This window comes from Trichosurus vulpecula, chromosome 1, assembly GCF_011100635.1.
Source record: "Trichosurus vulpecula isolate mTriVul1 chromosome 1, mTriVul1.pri, whole genome shotgun sequence".
NCBI classification, from domain to species: Eukaryota; Metazoa; Chordata; class Mammalia; order Diprotodontia; family Phalangeridae; genus Trichosurus; species Trichosurus vulpecula.
In genome coordinates, this window is record NC_050573.1 from 530,776,379 (window position 1) to 530,794,938 (window position 18,560).

Consider the following 18,560-nt stretch of genomic DNA (forward strand, 5'->3'; position numbering starts at 1 on the left):
TAACAGAGGAATGTCATATATGTCAATTGGAAAAGGAACGAACAGGTAGTAACTGGAGAAATAGCAAGGGGAAAAGTTCCAGCCCAGAATTTGGCAGATTATATTGGACCACTACCACAAGATAAAGGATACAAATTTATATGTACTTGTGTTGACACCTATTCAGGTATACTAGTGGCTTGTCTTTGTGAGAATGCAACCCAGAAAAACACTTGCAAAACTCTAGATATTATAAGTCTATATTATGGAACCCCAACGCAGATTCAAAGTGACAATGGGTCACGTTTCAAAGGTAATGAGACGAAGAGATCTTGTGTATTGAACAATATAGAGTGGATATATCATATTCCATATTATCCACAAGCATCTGGTTTGATAGAAAGAATGAATGGATTGTTGAAGGAACAGTTAAGAAATAATTCATATCAACATTGGAAGGATAATTTGTTCACTGCTTTACATAATTTGAATAATAGACCATTAGGAGGAAGTATGCCTCCAGCCAGAATGATGACCCTGAATCTGCAAATTAGAAGACAGCAAACACATAAGATTCAAAATATTGAGTATCGGTCTATGAGGGAAGGTGTCCCACCACCGTATCTAGGAATACCTAGTTTGGCAGGATATAATTTACATTGTTTAGGGAACTTTTGGTTGGATAGAAAAGAGATAAGAAAGATCTCTACTGGGATATGTATGAGAATCTCTAAGAATCATTTTGGACGGATATTACCTAAACCAGAATTAGCAGCTCAAGGAATACATGTATTGGCTAGAGTGACAGATTCTAGTTATCAAGGAGAAATTATTGTGACACTCCAGAATTTAGGTGAAGAACCTATACAGTTGTGTAAACATGATAGAATAGTTCAATTGATTATTATTCCTTGTGAAACAATACTTCTTGTGAAAACTGACCCTCCTTCCAAAATAACTATCAGAGGAAAGGAAGGATTTGGTTCTACTGATAGAATAAAATTGGGAACTAAAGTATGGGTAAAATGGAAGCCAGAAGATGTTCCAAAGTCTGCAGAAATTATAGCACATGGTAAAGATAACACTGTAACAGTGGTTTACCCAGGAGAAAATAGTTATGAAATTGTACCCTTGACTCATGTATTCTATCGTGAATGAGGTTATGACAGCCCCTTTGTTTCTTTTTGGATTTTTGTCTCTTAAATTTGTTTGTGAGATTTGTGTCCTGCAGGCTTAGTACCATCCACCTGCAGAAGCCTGATCACTTAAGCCAGATGTCAGTCTCTGATGTGTTCGGATGTCACCTCTGGACCTATCGAAGACTGTGATGTGTCAACCCTGGACCTGGCATCAACTGAGTTCCAGATGCCAGCTTGCTAAAGAACTGACCTCTTGAATAGGACTCTTAATCTCTTGGGGCAGGGACAGCTCTATGTCCAATTTTAGCAAAAAGAAGCTTTGGGAGACCTTCGCCTGTTACCCCAAGATTCTGAGCCCCATTTCTTCGAGGGGAGAATGATGACATTGTTTTATGTGCTTATCTTGTGTTATCCCTGTTATATTGTTGTGTAAAGTTCTGTTGATACTAGTTATCCCAGAATTCCCATTGCCCGATGCAATGGATGGGAAAGTTCTTGGGGCCAAATTTAATAGCAAATTAGATTTTGAAGATCTTTCCCACCCATTAATAGGCCATGTGACCTCCTACATGGTAGGAGGAGCTTCCTGACAGGAAAAGGAAGTTATGTCACAGGAAATGCTGAGAGAGAAAGAAAGAGCAGTTGTGGCTGCTAACGGCCATCATAGTGATAGTTAGGACTGAACAGGCTGACTTAGCTGTACTGTGAGTTTGTTTTGGGGAAGACCCCACCAGGGGGTGAGAGAGGTTTTGGGATAGAGAGACTCCATGTTGTGATATTGTGTATTGAATGTTTTACTGCTCTGATAGATTGAATAAATGGCTTGTGGGATATGGTTCTCTGATATCTTCTTCTACCTTTGTGGAGAGTCTCATATACTTTGTGATAGAGAACTACATAGGCATTTTGACAATTATCATCAACTTTGTTATTATTGCCTTACTGATACAGGGTCCCATTGTAGGTCTTGTAAAGGGCAGTTGGAGATTCCCCCTTCTATTGAGGCTAACCTATTAGCTGCCTCCATGACCACCTGTATTTCACGTGGGGAGAGCAAAGTCTTCATTAAATCAGTTCTGTATTTTCAGTCATTAAAATGATCTATCACTGCTCCTGGATTCTCCTCAGGCCTAGGGACATTATTTCTACAGGTGGAGAGAGCAGAGAGAGAAAAAGTTTTGTATCTCTAATAAAAATCACATTACCCTGGTTAGAAAAAGGGAAGAAGTTTTTGGTAAATCTTTCAGTTTAAGTTAACGTTAGCCAAAATTCCCTCCTGACGTAGCTTAGGACTGGTGGCAGGCTATCAATTAATCTCATTTGAGACTAAAATTAAAGATATTGGGCACAAGGAGGGGAGGGGGAGGCTTCATCTGGAGGTCTCCTTTCTTCTTCGTCAAGAAATAATAAATCTGAACTTGTTATAAAAAGTAGGAGTCTCATATAATTTACAAGCAAAATTTCTAAGTTCAAAATAGACACCACTTCAAAAGTTATTCCTAAATCAATTCCTCCTTCACTTTAATTTGCAACACTCCTAAAGATACAATTAAAATTTCTAACTTTTCCTTACAAGCTTATTTTTCTCCTGTCAATCCAATCCTTACATTTCCAAACTTGACCGGATCTTTTTGGAAGCTCAGAGCGTCCAGAGTGACTAACAAGGGTGTGCACCATCACATTGACAAAGCCTCTGAAAGCCACAGTCACAGAGAGACGCACAAACAGAACGCCAGGTTAAGGGACAAACAAACAGAAAACATTCATAAGTGTGTGATGGTTTCAGGTAAAGGCTAATTTGATTTTAAACATAGATGACATGACAAAAGAGAACACAGACGTGCCTGAGTTTAAACCTTCGGAGTCACCTCTATGCCAAGATGAGGTACCACAGTAGGACTTTGTCAATCCGTCAGCTACATCATAGCAAGAACCAATTGAGATTAGATAACTTCTATTTGTAGCAGACTCAGCTAGCAATGCTGTGTGACTTCCTGCGCAGCATTTAGCAACGTGGGAATAAAAAGCAAAGAAGTATGACAGCCAAGGTTGGGGCTTAGGAAGGCAAGAAGGAAACAGGGCAAGTAGCTCCTGAATGACAGGACCGTTTTTTTAAAACCTTTTTTGCATCTCCAGCTTTCAGAACAATGCCTAGCACATAGTAGGTGTTTAAAAAAAATGCTCGTTGGATATGAGCCCTCCTTGTATCTTTTTGTTACATGAATAAACTTGTTCTGTGTTCCATGCTTTTGAAGTCAACTAGTCATCATGTGTTTCTTAAGCACCTACTACGTGCTAGATGTGTGGTAAGCGCTTGGGAGACAAAGGTTCCCCGCTCCCCCCCCCCCCAAGAAAATCTCTCAAAACAGAGCCTGATGCAAATTTTCGTGGAAGCCGAGAGCCTTTGCGAGAGCACTAGAAAAAAGTGAAATTCGGGTATTTTTAGGGATGATGGGGGCAAAACCAAAATGAAACAAAAAGCCCTTGTTGACTAACATTTCTTTCACAGTCTGCAAAAAGCACTAAGAATTGTGTTGAGCCCTGCGTCAGATGGCGGCCGGAAAAATGAGCCAATCACATTCTTTGGCATTTTGCGGGAAGATTTAGGGATCTTCGGTCTGTCTACACCAACTCGTTCAAGTTCCGCGCCGCTGAAGGAAGAGTTTCGCACGCCTTTCTGTAGAGAAGTTTGTCCCTCGGAAGACGCCGTATCGAGGCCTGTGTTTGCAGGAAAGGGCAGTAATTGGCAGTCGGATCCCATAAAGCCGAGGCTCCTCTCGCGATAGGTGGACTGGGGAGGAGAGGAGGGAGATCTGAGCGGCGCAGCAGCTCCTGGCGGCAGTGGGCTCCGGCACTGTGGGTGAGCTTTTTGGGCACAGCCCCGTGGGAGGGTGGCTGTGGGGGATGCTCCGTACTGGGCCTGGCCTAGGGAGCTTGAGTTAGCCGAGGGGTCACGTAGATGCGGAGGAAACAGTACCATGCCTCCCTCCTCCGCCTTCCCGGTTGTGCGGGGGTTCACGCTCCCCGGAGCCTGGCCAGGAGCTCGGTCCACCTGGCACTGTGGGTCTCCCGGGCTTCCCCGCACCCCAAGCCTGGGCAGGGGCTTGATCCTCCCAGCACCTAGAGTTCCTCCCGGGGGGTCCCCAAATCCCTAAGCCTAGGCAGGGGCCCGGTCCTCCTGGCACCGAGGATTCCTCCAGGGGTCCTTGCATCCTCAAGCCTGGGCAGGAGCTCCGTGATCCCCCTCCCTAGCCCTGGGTCGGGATCCTGCTCCCCAGCTCCGTGTCAGACTATCTCTCCTCTCTCTGTTGAGTCAGATCAAGGTCTCTGTTCTTGATCCCAGGCAGTACATCGTCTGTATACTCTGTTCCCTTTAGACATCGTGATTTAAGTGGGTAGAGCCACTCCCCTTGGAGCCAGGAAGATCAGGGTTTGAATCTTGACCCTGTCTCTCTGGAGCTGTTTGAGACCGAGAAACCCACTTGATGCCCCCGAGCTTCAGTTTTCACATCTGTAAATTTTTGTGAGTTAGCAAAAGGGTAACTCCTGCTGATACTTGTTACATTGCAGGTGCTTTTTATGTACTTGTTGAGCCATTGCATTGTAAGAATCTTGGAGGCTTTTATACGTGTGATCTATTATAGCCAAGTAATCTTTCCCAGGCTGCTTAAAAGTTTTACCTTTCCTTCTGCCTTTGTTCGTATAAAGAAATGAGCAGTTGCCAGCTCTCTTGCTTTCATTTCATTTGGCCACCGGGCTCAAACTTAGCCCTCTTTCTTGTGTTACCATCTGAATCTTGCCAAGTCTCTTCACAACATTTAATATGAAGGTTCTTAACCTTTTCCTGTGTAAGCAACCCTTTTAGCAGTCTGGTGAAGCCTGTGAACCTCTTCTTAGAATAATGCTTTTAAATACATAAAATACTTCATTAAACTAATTAGAAGTAAGACTACAAAGGAAACCAGCTATATTGATAATGATTCCCAAAATATATATGCGAAAAAACCAAGTGCATGTACCCCAGTTTAAACCCTCCTGATCTGTTTACTAGGCCACCAGCTCCCGCATTGCCCCCTCCTTTTTGGTCTATTGGGAGATTTCCTTTGTATCCCTTGAATGTTGTATTGATCAGAAAGGAATTGCTGAAACTGCTACTCCTCTTGTTAGATAGTATCTGACCCTAAGTTATTAATGACTCACTTTTATCTGGTTTCCTAAGCATTTTCCTGACAAAAACCTTGAGAAGTACCTAGTTTAAGTATTGTTAGCTATGTTTTACCGATCACAATAAAGAAGGTGGAAAGGACCTTTGAGGCCATCTATTTCAGTCATTCCTAACAAAGAATTTCGTCTTAACTGAAAAGTAGTTATCCTGCCTCTAATGGGGTGTTTCAACAATCCGGCTAGCAGCTGTTGTGGGGGTGAAAGACCAACACAAGCCCAACAAGAACGCTGCAAAAGCACAGGTTCTTTTGATCTGCTTTAGTAAGGAAAGCAATGTTAAGAGGTTGACAAGCTTACTTTAATTCAGCATACAAATATCACTCACTTAGTTCAGGAGAAAAAACCAGCACCCTGAACTTCAGAGCAAAATACAAACAAATTACAAACCTCAACAGACAGACCTTGTCTGATTCAAATCCCAATTCATAGTTACCAGAATTTAACAAAGTCCCAATATCCGGGTTTACGAGCTGGAGGGCTCTTAGCTACAGCTGCCCAGAGTCTCTGCATCAGCTCACCAGCACAAGTGAGAGCCCTAAACAAAGTATAAACATCAACAGACAGACCAAATACAGATTCATAGTTACCAACATCTAGGTTCAGCCCGGAAGCTCATAACGTGGGCTGGCCCAGAGTCACTCATGCCACCACTGCTGTGGGCAAGAGCTCCAAAGAAGAGAAAGCCAACCCCTGGTTTTATATCTTTTTCAGGGTCAGGGGTGAGTCACACATGCGACTCACCCACGTGACCTAGAATCGTCACAAAGAGGTGACTTAAACCCATGTGATCTAAAAGCCTCTGCTGTCCCAGACATGTTACTGAAACTCATGTGTAAACTAGGCCCTCCCCTGAGTTAGCCCCACCTTGGGCCCCACCTCAGTTACCAATCCATACCCGCATAGGTTTTACACCTAATTGGGGTTTGGGCCTGGGGCTTAGCACCTAGGAAGACTCGAAGACTCTTAATCATTTTAAAACAGTAAGAAAGTCCCAACTCAATTGATATTACATGGGGGAAACTCTTACCTGATGAGGTATTCAATTCAGTGTCCTCTGATTGTGAAGTTTTTCCTTACAGACTAATAACGTTTAATAGCAACTGTAGCCTGAAGTTCTGACCCCTGGGGCCAAGCAGTGAAGTCAAATTCTTTGCCCGCATGACAGTCCTTTGGATGTTTGAAGCCTGCTGTCATGTCCTCAAGTTCTCTTTTTCAGGTTGTTCCTTTAACTAGTACTTGTATTATTGTTTCTCCTTCTACTGTCCTACTTGTTCTCTTCTAAGTGTGTTGCAGTTTCTTTAAGTCCATCCTAAAAATTGGTGTCCAGAACTAAAACTATTCTAGATGTGGTCTGATTGGTGCATGGTACAGTGGAACTGTTGCCTCTCTTATTCTTAATGTAGCCTGAGATGCTACATCATACAGTGGATTCACTGAGCTTACATCCACTAAAGTTCACAGATTGTTTTCATGGTCACTTTTGTCTAGCTATATCCCTTATATTTTTGAAGGTAATTTTTTTATAACTCAGGTGTAACGTTTTACATTTATTCCTGTTAAATTTAACTTTATTCAGTTTAGCCCATTATTTAAGCCTGAAAAGATCTTTTTGGATCTTAATTCTTTTGCACAATCTATTAACCTTCTCTTCCTAGTTTCACACCATCAGTAAATTTGACCAGCCTGCTTAAAGTACAGTGGTGTAATGGAAAGAGTGCTGGAACTTTTTAAGTCAGTGGCAGCATCTCCCAACTTTACCTCTTAGTAGTTCTGTGATCCTGGGTGAGGAGAGTGTATCGGGGACCTGCCTCCAACATAATACCAAGCAGTTAGTAATTGCTTTTTTAGTTATGATTATTCAAGCAGTTCTGAATTCACCTCACTGTACTATTTTCCAACCCACATCTCCATTTGGTCCATGTAGCATGAGAAAAGACTGTTAAATAGTTGGTTGAAATATAAAACTACTGTATCTGTAGCATTTTCCTGATCATTAACTCTGTTACTCCAGTTGAAAAGGAAATGAAGATGTCTTTTTAAAAAAAATTAGTATTTTATTTTTCCCCAGTTACATGTAAAAACAATTTTTAACATTCCTCTTTAAAACTTGAGTTCCAAATTCTCTCCCTACTTTCCTCCCTGTCCTCATTGAGAAGGTGAGCAGTTCGGTATATACATGTGTAGTCATGCAAAGCATATCTTTACTTGTCATGTTGTGAGAGAAAACATAGAAAAGAAAAAAAAAACCTCAAGAAAAATAAAGTAAAAAAATTATGCTTCAATCTGTATTCAGACACCATCAGTTCTGTCTTGACTACCTTGTTATACTTCTTCTCAGTGTTAACTGCTTCCCTTTTTTAATGCTTACAAACCATACTGGTGTTGAATTTGTAGAGTCTGTACTCTTCTCATTTTTGGAAAATATTGACTGTCCTTGCCCTTACCCAGTCTTATGGCATTTGTCTTGTTCTCCAGAATTGTTCAAAAATTATTCACTGTGGTTCATTGGTCAGATATGTCAGTTCTTTCAGTATTCTGGAATATAGTTAGTTTATCCTGGCCTGGAAACTTGAACATATATAAGTCAGCTACAGGCTTTCTGATAGTTTATTAATCAGCAAGCATTTAAATGGTGACTGTGTGCCAGGTACTGTGCTAAGCATTGAATATACAAAGGCAAAAGTGGAAAAGTTCTTGCCCCTTATGATCTCGTATTCTAACAGGAAGAGAACATGTGCACATGTAGGCATCCAAATAAGGAAACAGGCTTCGAGACATTGATTTGCCTTCGGTTGTATCTTACAAGCTATCCTTTCATTTCTTCGTCTTCTCTTCTGTACCTTTTGATTGTCCTGACTACAATCTCTGCTTTATTTTTTTCCCCTTTAATAGACTTGACCACTGGTTAACCAAGTTCAAGTGCACATTGTTTTGTCCCCTGAAATCATTTGTCCTTTGCCTTATTATGTTCTTGCCTTGCCAAGCACCAACCTTGACTTATTCATGCTGTCGACCTTCTTTGCTTTTATTCAGATATTGCTGGTGCTGGTGAAGAAGTCACACAGCATTGCCAGCTGCGTCTACTACAAGTTTATTATGACTGCTAAGACGTGGCTGACTAATTCACAAAGTTCTACTGTGGTACCTCGTCTTGGCATGGAGGTGACCCTGGATTCTTGAAGACTATACCTGTTCACATTCTAGAACTGTGGAGAGACTAATTTTCAATAGGCTGCCCACTTGTTGATGAATTTTATGGCAACCGATAAAACCAAAAAATTAAAAAAAAAACTTTGCAGAGAAATACAAAATTTGGTTGGCAGAGTAGTGAGAAATGGGATACGGATTGAAAAGTCACAGTCTCTGGATAGTTTGGAAACAGTAATTTAGCTATTAGCATTCTAAATGTGAGATCCTTGTCCAGGACCTGGGTTTCGATTTACAGATCCATTCAATTATGATTGGAAGAGGAAACTTAGAGGTCAGCTTTGTTCAGCCTCATTTAAGGGTGAGGAAACGAACTTTCAAATCTGAGTTTGAACGTGGGTCCCTTCACCTCAGGTCCGCTGCTGTTTTCCCCTGCCACCACATCCATCGTACCGTTTGTAGTTTGTCTAGAAGACAAACGGGAAGATGACTCACAGGCTGTATTTGGAGTGGCAACGGAAGGATTCAGCAAAGTTGGTTTTAATTTGTGGCCAAGAATAACAAGAAGCTTAACTTTTTGGCATGTGTTGTTATTTTGTATTGTAGTATTCATAGTAAGCATTTGTGAAAATGCCATCAGCCTATCAATAAACATCTAATAATCTACTGTGTGCCGAGCCATGTGCTAGGCACTGAGGACACAAAGGCAAAAAACAGTTCTTATTTTCATGGATTTCTTCCCCTTCTTCACTCTATAATTCTGTCATATTGGTGTCTTTGTTCTCACATGTGGACCTGAATCTCATCTCTGCCTTTGTGCTATCTCCTATCCATGTCTAGAATGTTCTATCTTTTCAACTAGGCCTCATAGGCAGCTTCTCTTCCTTCAAGATGCAGCTCAAGCAACCCCTTCTCCTTGAAGGCTTTCTTGATCCTCACAATTGCTTGTACCCTCTCTAACTACCTTGTATTTAACTACTTATGTGTATTTATTCTCTTTATTTACTTGTCTGACCCAGCCAGATAAAATGTACTTATGTAGATATTTACAAAATACCTACAAAGTGATTTTGAAGGAAAGTCCCTAGTAGCTAAGGGGTATCAGGAAGGCCTAAGGTCAAAAGTGGTGATTATGCTAAAACTTGCAGGAAACTAAGGATTCTTTGAGAGAGAAGTGAGGAAGGAGTACATTGTAGGCCTGGGGGACAGCCAGTATAAAAGCAGGAGATTGAATGGCATATATCGAGGAACAGCAAGGCCAGTTTGTCTGGAATATAATATGTACGTGTGGTTGTTCATTCATTTTCAGTTGTCTGACTCTTTATGACTCCGTTTGGGGTTTTCTTGGCAAAGACAGTGGTGGATTGGTTTGCCATCTTCTTCTCTAGCTCATTTTACAGACGAGGAAACTGAGGCACACAGGGTTAAATGACTTGTCCAGATTCACACAGGTAGTAAATGTCTGAGGCCAGATTTGAACTCAGGAAGATGAGTCTTTCTGACTCCATGCCTGACATTTCTATCCATAGTGCCACCTAGCTGCCCAATTTGTGTAGGTGAGGGTAATGTCCAGTAAAAGTCAGTTGGGGCCAGGTTACAAAGAGCTTTAAATGCCAAGCACAGAGTAGCTTATCTTTATTCCTGAAGGTAATAAAAAGCCACTGGCTTTCATAGTGTAGGGGAGTGACATGATTAAATTTATGCTTTAGAAAAATCAGTTTGGCAGCTGGGTAGAAGATGGATCGAAGTAGGTAGAGGTACCATGAAAATAATTGCAGCTTATGTACCACCCTCTGTTTTAGAGGAAGAAGAGGTAGAGAAATTCTATGGAGAACTGATCAAGACTCCAAATTAAATCGACGTACTTTAGTATCAGGGAGGACAGTGAAAAACATGGTTGGTGATCAAAAAAATGAAAGAGGCCAAAAAGGCTTATAGACTCTACATAAACCTCATGATTATATGTCTTAAATACCAATGCAACATTTAAAACTGGATATTCAGGAACCATCTCAGATTTGATATTTCTAAACCAGAACTTACTCTCTTTCCCTCCCTTCTTCCCGAAGCTTCCTTATTTCTATCAAAGGCATCACTGTTCTCCTAGTTTCCCAGGTTTGGAACCTCATAGTCATCCTTGACTCTACCTCACATATCCTGTTTGCAAAATCTTGCTATTTCTACTTCTACAACATCTTTTGCATCCAAACCCTTCTCCTTATTCAGAGAGCTAACACCTTAAGTCATGGCCTCATCCATTCTCACCTAGATTATTGCAATAGCCTCCTAAGTGATCTCTGTGCATTAAGTCAGTTTTCCTTAGGCCCAAATTTCACTGTCACTCTCTTGGTGAATAAACTCCCTTGGGAGCCTCTAGGAAAAATATAAATCCCCCCACTTAACTTTTTATTTTTATTTTTATATTTTTTCCCCATTTAACTTTTAAAACTTTTCACATCTTGGCCCCCACCTATTCTATTCTTCACCCCCTCATTATATATTACTTCCCTCTTTCATTCTATGATACTGTTGAATTGGTGTCTCTCTTAGGAGTGGTGTTGAATCTTATCTCTGCCTCTGTACTACATTTTCCCCATGCCTAGAATGTAATGTCTTTTCACATATGCATCATAGACAGCTTCTCTTCCTTCAGGGTATAGCTCAAGCAACCCCTTCTGTATGAAGCCTTTCCTGATCCTCACAATTGCTTGTGCCCTCCTCCCTAACTACCTTATATTTAACTGCTTTGTAATTATTTGTTGTTTATTCTGTATTGATGCAGCTCAAGTGCCATCTTCTACACGAAGCCTTTCCTTATCCTCCCAATAGCTTGTGTTTGCCTTCCCAAACTACCTTGTATCTAATTACTTTGTATTCTCTTTATATTTATTCTTTATGTAATTATATATGTGTGTATATCCATATATATTTGTTGTCCCTGGCAACGGATGTATCAGTAAGGCAAGATTCATGACCTCAAGGATGACCGTGAACATGCCTGAATGGTTTGGAATCGCAAAGTATAAAAAATTTTCTATGTAGAAGGCAGAGGATGTATAACATTTATTTAGACACCAGAATATCCAGTCCCAAGACCAATAACCCCAATTCAATATAGCAGTAATTATATTCCAAAATCAGTAAGCCCACTTCAATGTAGTAACAAGGAAATTATAGCACAGTATTATAGCAAGGAACCAAGTCATCCTGTAACCTTCCCCCCTGCTAGGGCCTTCCTGTAAACAACCACTCACGAATCCTAACTTGCTTGCTTTCTCTCCCTCCTCAGTTCTCTAGTCTGGGAAGCTCCCTGGTTTCCACTCTCTTCTGCAGCTCTGTTCACTCCTTCTTGAGCTGAATTCTGAATTCTGTAGCTCTGCACATTCTGAGTTCTATGGCTACCTTCTGGGTATTTACACTCTTTTTTAGGGCCGGAGGGCTTTACACTCAATCATCAAAAGAGTGTGGGCCTGAGGCTTAGTGCCTAGTAGGTAGGGAGTAGGCCTGCCTCTAATCAAGCCTGCCTTTGTTGGCCCCACCTGAGACCTATTGAATGGGTGGGAAAGAGCTTTCAGTTACTGTCTGGCCTCACAATGGAATGTAAGCTTGAGGATATGGATTATTTATTTATAAATACAGTACTCACCCCAGTGTGTGGCATGTAGTAAGGTATTTAATAAATAATAAATGATGATTGATTGAGAAAAGAATTTGGAGGCACTGGACATATTGAGCACCAAATAACATTAATAAAATGGAATTGGCTATATTTTAATACACATCAGGTGACTACTAAAATGGACAATCAGTCCATTTTAAAATTTCCCAGTGCATATCAGCCCTTTCTCTGCAGTGGAGAGTTATACCCTTATGTGTAGGTGCTATTTCCAAAGGAATATAATTTTTGGCCACTTATATTTTGTCAGCTATCTTAGGGCTTGGGGGCTAGATTGAAAAGAATACCCATTTGATTTTTTTTTTTTTCAAAAAACTGGAACAATTAACTCTTTGTCTTGCTCACTTTTCATTTCTAACTTCTTGAAATATAGCTCTGAAATAACAGGCTTTTAAAAAGAGCATTGTGTTTCAAATGGAGTTATCCGTCTGCCTTTAAATCCAGATCACCATGGCTTTCATTGAATGGCCAGTAATAGTTCCCAGCAGTCTCTCTTGCTCCTTGTTTGGATTTTGATGGGTCGGTAAGTGTAAATAGCAATTGTTTTCTGCCCAGAAATTCTGAGAGTCTTCCCCTCCTAAACTGATCCTCTTGCTATGGCAAACTAAGCCATCTTTTGTCTCAAATCTTACTTAGCCTTTAATCATTGAATGGGCATTGTCTCAGACAGACCGAGACCTGGGAAAGACCTTAGATTAAAATGGCCAAAGTCACCCACTGCATTTTTGGCCAGTCTTCTTGACTTTTGTCTTGCCACTGGACACCTATGACTCTGAAGGAGAGAGAGAGGCTGATGACTTTGCACAGCTCTGCCTCACTTAAATCAGATTCATGTGCAAGTCAAAACATCACCCTGTTGATGTCATTGGTACTCTTTGAGAATGAAGGATGAACCATGTGACCTTTAAAAAGGTTTGAGAAACATAATTTCTGGGTAATTTAATACTTTTATTAATAATGCCAGCCAGCATTTTAATAAAAGGATGATCATTTGACCATCTTTCTCTTAGACCAAAGACAATCATGGCTGGTAGGGTCAAGGAAGGCTTAAATGTGCTTTTGGAAGAGGAGTGTTCTTGAGGGTAGCAGTTGACTCTGACTGGCTAACAATTGATAAGAGAATGAATATTACAATGAGGGGCTGGACCTGAACTTTGATCAAGTGATTCGCCTCTTAAATTAACCTCAGCCTTGGGCAATCTGTTCTAAGAATTTGTCACACAATTTATCACACCTGGGTGGGGTCTGAAGAAGAAAGTCCAGTCTCATCATCAGCAGTGTCCTTCAGCAGATTGAATTTTTAAAATTGGTACTTTAGAAAAAGGGAAGAATTCTGTATCTCCCCAATTATTGGTTACTAATAATCATTCAACAATAGCTGTGTGTATATGTTTGACCAACCAGTTTATTAGATCCAAGATCAATATTGAAACCAAATCAGAAGAAGTATTATAGAAATAAGAACATGGGGCATGCAGTTGTGCTAACTCTACCCTGAGTTTAACAAATAGGAGCAAGCATGCAGCCTTGTTTCATCTGTTGGGAGTGCTTTTTAGCATGATGTTTCCAGTCATGTTGTCAAATGCTTTAAATGAGGATGAACACAGCATCAAAGTAAGCTACCACACTGATTGTCAGTTCTTCAACTTTAAAAGTCTACAAGCCAAGACCAAAGTAGAGGGAGTATTAGTGCATGATTTTCTGTTTGCAGATGATTGTGCACTCAGTGCAGCCTCTGAAGCTGAGATGCGATAAGTATGGATTGATTCTTTGTTGCTTGTGCTAATTTTGGCCTAACAATTAACACCAAGAAAACACAGGTGCTCTGTCAGCCACCACCACACTGTCCATACATGGAACCATAAGTTACAGCAAATGGAGAAGTTTTGAATGCTGTGGATAAGTTCATTTACCTTGGTAGTGTACTTTCCAGGGAGGTACACATTGGTAATGAGGTTGATGTACACATTGCCAGAGCTAGCTCAGTGTTTGGGAGACTCTGAAGGAAGGTATAGAAGAGAAGAGACTGACTACCAAACTGAAGGTCTACAGAGCTATTGTCCTGACCTCATTGTTGTATGCCTATGAAACCTGGATAGTATACCAGTGCCATGCCAGGAAACTGAATCACTTCCATTTGAATTGTCTTAGGAAGATTCTGAAGATCACCTGGCAGATACCAGACACTGAGGTCTTTTCTCAATCTAAGCTGTCAAGTATTCAAACTCTACTTCAGAGAGTTTGTTCAACACCAATGGACTGGCTATGTTATTCGAATGTAAAATGTATACTTGCCAAAAAGGCTATTTTATGAAGAACTCGCACAGGGCAAGCATTCACATGGTGGTCAGAAGAAGCAACATAAGGACATCCTCAAGGTGTTTCTTAACTTTGGAATTGATTGTGTGACGTGGGAGACACTGGCACGGGACTTAGCGTTTCATGCCCACATCAGAGAAGGTGCTGTGCTCTATGCTGTATAAGCAAAGCAGAATTGAAATAGCTCAACAGAAATGCAGGATGCACATATTTAGATAACCTACCCCAAGTGTTCACATGAACTATTTGTGCCTGACCTGTGGTAGAACATTACGAACTCGTATTGGTCTGAGCAGCTACAGTCAGACACACTGAAACTTGACTCTAACATAGTGATGTTATTCTGGTCCTCTTCAAGAATGAAGGACAACCACCAACCAACTTAAACAAATAGTTGATGCAACAGAATGGGAAATGGATGGAAGAGACTTTGAGAGACCTTTCCATTTCCCAGAGCTTAACAGATATAAATTGGTTGCAACAATGAGGATCCTAAAAGATCCTAGCACTTAACCTCTGATAGCAAACATTTTAATCTCCTTGCCAAGCAAAAAACATATGCAACCAAGGGCAAGGCAATTTTAGAATATAAACTCTTTAAAAATAATATGTGTGGATTTTATAAATTGCTACTTTTTGGTTTTATGTCAGATTTAATTTTGAATAGATCTCCCTGTTACTTCCCCTACCCAGGAGTTCTTCACTTAGAACAAGAATTTAAAAAGGGAGGAAAAAAAAAGATAAGGGTTTAGCAAAACCTGCCTATAAATATTGACCTGTGTTCCAGTGTATGTCCTTTTTTACATCTATAGTCACCTACATCTTCAATAAAGAAGCAGAGCTGCATTTCTTTACCTCTTGGTCATTATAATCACATAGAATATAACCTTATTTGTAAAATCTAAGGTAACAAATCTGTTAGAGGAGAAAGTATAATTCTCTTGCAGAATAAACAGGCAAGCACTTGGTATGCCTTCTGAGAAAAAAGGAGTTGAAAAAGTTTGTAGTGTACTTACAAAGCATGTGTATGTAACAGTACACATATCATTGAAAGTGAAGCTGACAAATAGTACATTCAAACTCAGCCAGTAATTTTTTTTCAAAAACAAAGCTGAGTAGAGTTGGTGAAAAGGGAGATTTATTTCATTAAAAATAATTTTATTAATTATTGTTTCTCATCTAATCTGGGTTAACCTTTTAATAAACCGTGATTAAAAAAGAGGAGAATAAGGGATTTGCAATGAAGTGTCAGCCAGAAAGCATGAAATCACATTAGGGTAATTTAATTGTGCTCTAAACTAAATCACTCTTTCATGTGTCCCCAAGCGGCATGCGTGCAACCATGACATGAATTCCATTCCTTTCTCTCATTGGGCTTCTTTCTTTGATCCCTTTCCTCCTTATTAAAGTGCCTGGATCATAGGAATGTTATGAAGAATTCTGGAGTAATTTCTGAGGAACATTCGAATATTGGAATATTTTGAAACCGTCCAAAGGCAGTGCATATTCACTCCATTTCTGTATAGATCTTGTGGTGTTTATGAAAGATGTCCTTTACTTTCCCTTTATCTTTTTGTAGGATAGAAAGTGACCATGGAAAATCTTGAGGAGGAAAATACTGCTGTCCTTTCTTGCCTTAGGACTTTGGAAAACTTTCTTTCAAAACCAATTGTGGAGGAAGAATCTAACCTGAATGTACAGTACCAGCAGAGCATGCAAGTGAGTATATGTGGCAATTGTAGTTGAAGAATTCAGCAGTGCTTCAGGGTCAGTCTTACTAAAGGCCAGTAGGGGCCAAGGCCCCTGTGCCGTGGAGTCTACACAGTCAAGAGAGTTGTAGCAACCCTGCGTCAGGCCTACAGAGACCCTGTTTTAACTGTGTGGCAATACTAATTGGAGAGTGTGGGGGCTATGTTCAGAAAGAGAAGGAAGTAATGCCAGTACCTCATTCTAGTCCTCGCTGCTTCATGTGTTTTTATAATTCTCTTTTCTTCAATTAACAAAATCTGTTTTCTCTCTTTCCTTCTCCCTTTCTACCAGCTGAAAACAAAACAAAACAAAAAAACCCTTGTGACAGATAGGAAGAGTCGAGCAAAACAAATTCCAAATTCCTGCATTGGCCTTGTCTAATTGTCCCATAGCTATGTGGCCTTCAAAAATTTGCACCCCGGGTTTTATTACCTCTTCTAGCATGCTTTATCACCAATCGTCTGGATTCATAGTAGGTCATTTTATTGCTCAAAGTTCAAAGTAGTTTCTCTTTATGATGTTGTTATTGTGTGAATTGTTCTGACTCTGCTTCCTTCATTCTCTATCAGTTCATTCAAGTCTTCCTAGGTTTCTCTGAAACCATCCCTTGCATTATTTCTTATACTAAAAGTATTTCATTATAGTTATGTGCTGTAATTTGTTCAGCCATTCCCCATATGGGAACGCCCTTAGTTTCCAGTTCTTAGCCACCATAAAAAGAGCTACTATAAATATTTCTGTACATATGGGTGCTTTTCCTCTTTCCTTGATCTCTTGCCCTGTAGTGGCATTACTAGACCAAAAGGGATGCACAGTTTGTTAACTTTTGGGCATTGTTCCAAATGCTTTCCAGAATGCTGGATCAATTCATAGCTATACCACCAGTGCATTAGGAAGCTGTTTTCCTGAAACCCCTCCAGCGTTTGTAATTTTCCTTTTTGGTCAGCTTTGCCAATCTGATTGGTGTGAAGTGGAACCCCAGATTTAATTAGTGATTTGGGTAAATTTTTCATATGGGTTGGATTTCTTCTCTTGAAAACTGCTTATTTGTATTCTTTGACCATTTATCGTTTGGAGAATGACTCCTTTTCTTATAAATTTGAAATTAGTTCCTTCTGTATCTTTGAAATGGGAACCTGGGAATTGGGAATTTGTTGCAAATATTTTTTTTTTCCCAGTAGGCTACTTCCCTTCTACTTTTAGCTACATTGGTTGTGTTAATGTGAAACCTTTTCAATTTTATGTAATCAAAGTTGTACATTTTATCTTATGTGATCTTTTCTGTTTTTTTTAGTCATGGAACTATTCCCCTATACGTAGATTAAAAAGCTTATACATTGCTGTGACAGCCTCCTATGTCCCAGGCACTATACTAAGTGTGGGGATACGAGGAAGGACAAAAGAAAGTCTCTAGCCCAAAGGAGCTCACAGTCTAGTGGGGAAGACCACAATGCAAATAACAGTGTACAGACAAGCTATACATAAGATAATTAAGAAATAATCAACAGAGGGAAGACACTAGAATTAAAGGGTACTGGGAACACTTTGGTACAGGAGAAGCTGGGATTTTATCTGGAACTTGAAGGAGGCCGGGGAAGCCAGGAGGTGGAGATGAGGCAGGGGAGCATTCCAGGCATGGAGGACAGCAAGAGAAAATGCCTGGTATTGGGAGATGAAGTATCTTGTGCCATCTTGCATACCACCTCCAGACTGATTGAAAACAAAGCAAAGCAAAACACCAAAACATCATGTCACAGGAACTTCTCTTCAGAAGCTCCAGTACCTACACGATAAATTTGAATTCATGAGTCTGTTATTCAGGACTTTTCACTGTCTGGCCTCCACCTTGCTTAGGCAGTCATCTCTTTCTAACATGGACCTTTCCCTTTAGCCAGGATAATGGTCTCACAGTCTCTAGAACGTACTATGCAGGATGAGTTTCCTTAGGTTGTATTAATCACCTCTCTCATATTCCTGACCAGCAGCTGCTTGAGCCCTTCAGTGATGGCGAGGTCACTGACTTACAAGTCAGCATGCTTTGTTGTCATACAGCTCTGTTATTAGAAAGCTTTTCCTCGTAAATATCCAGGCTTGGCATCCCTGTAGCTCTTACCCTTTGGTCCTAGTTTTGCTCTCCAGAGCTACATAAAATAAATCGTTTTTCCTCTTGTGCATGACAGCATTTGAGATATTTGATGGTAGCTGTTGTGCAGATCTCCTTTTCTCTCCTGCCCTCTACCTTTTCTCTAGGCTGACCATCTTCAGGCTTTCATCTTTTCTACCATGTGACGTGAAATGATTTTGAGCTCCCTCATCATCTTAGTCAT

General features: G+C 40.4%; 1 protein-coding gene across 1 annotated transcript in view; it reads left to right on the plus strand.

Moving 5' to 3' along the window:
• The first annotated feature begins 3,833 nt into the window (after positions 1-3,833).
• Positions 3,834-18,560, plus strand: part of MAD1L1 (mitotic arrest deficient 1 like 1) — an 882,417-nt gene continuing 867,690 nt past the window's right edge. The window contains exons 1-2 of the mRNA XM_036741311.1: positions 3,834-3,978; positions 16,064-16,203. Coding sequence (XP_036597206.1) covers positions 16,078-16,203 — 126 coding nt within the window. The 5' untranslated portion in view covers positions 3,834-3,978; positions 16,064-16,077. The remainder of the gene's footprint in view (positions 3,979-16,063; positions 16,204-18,560) is intronic.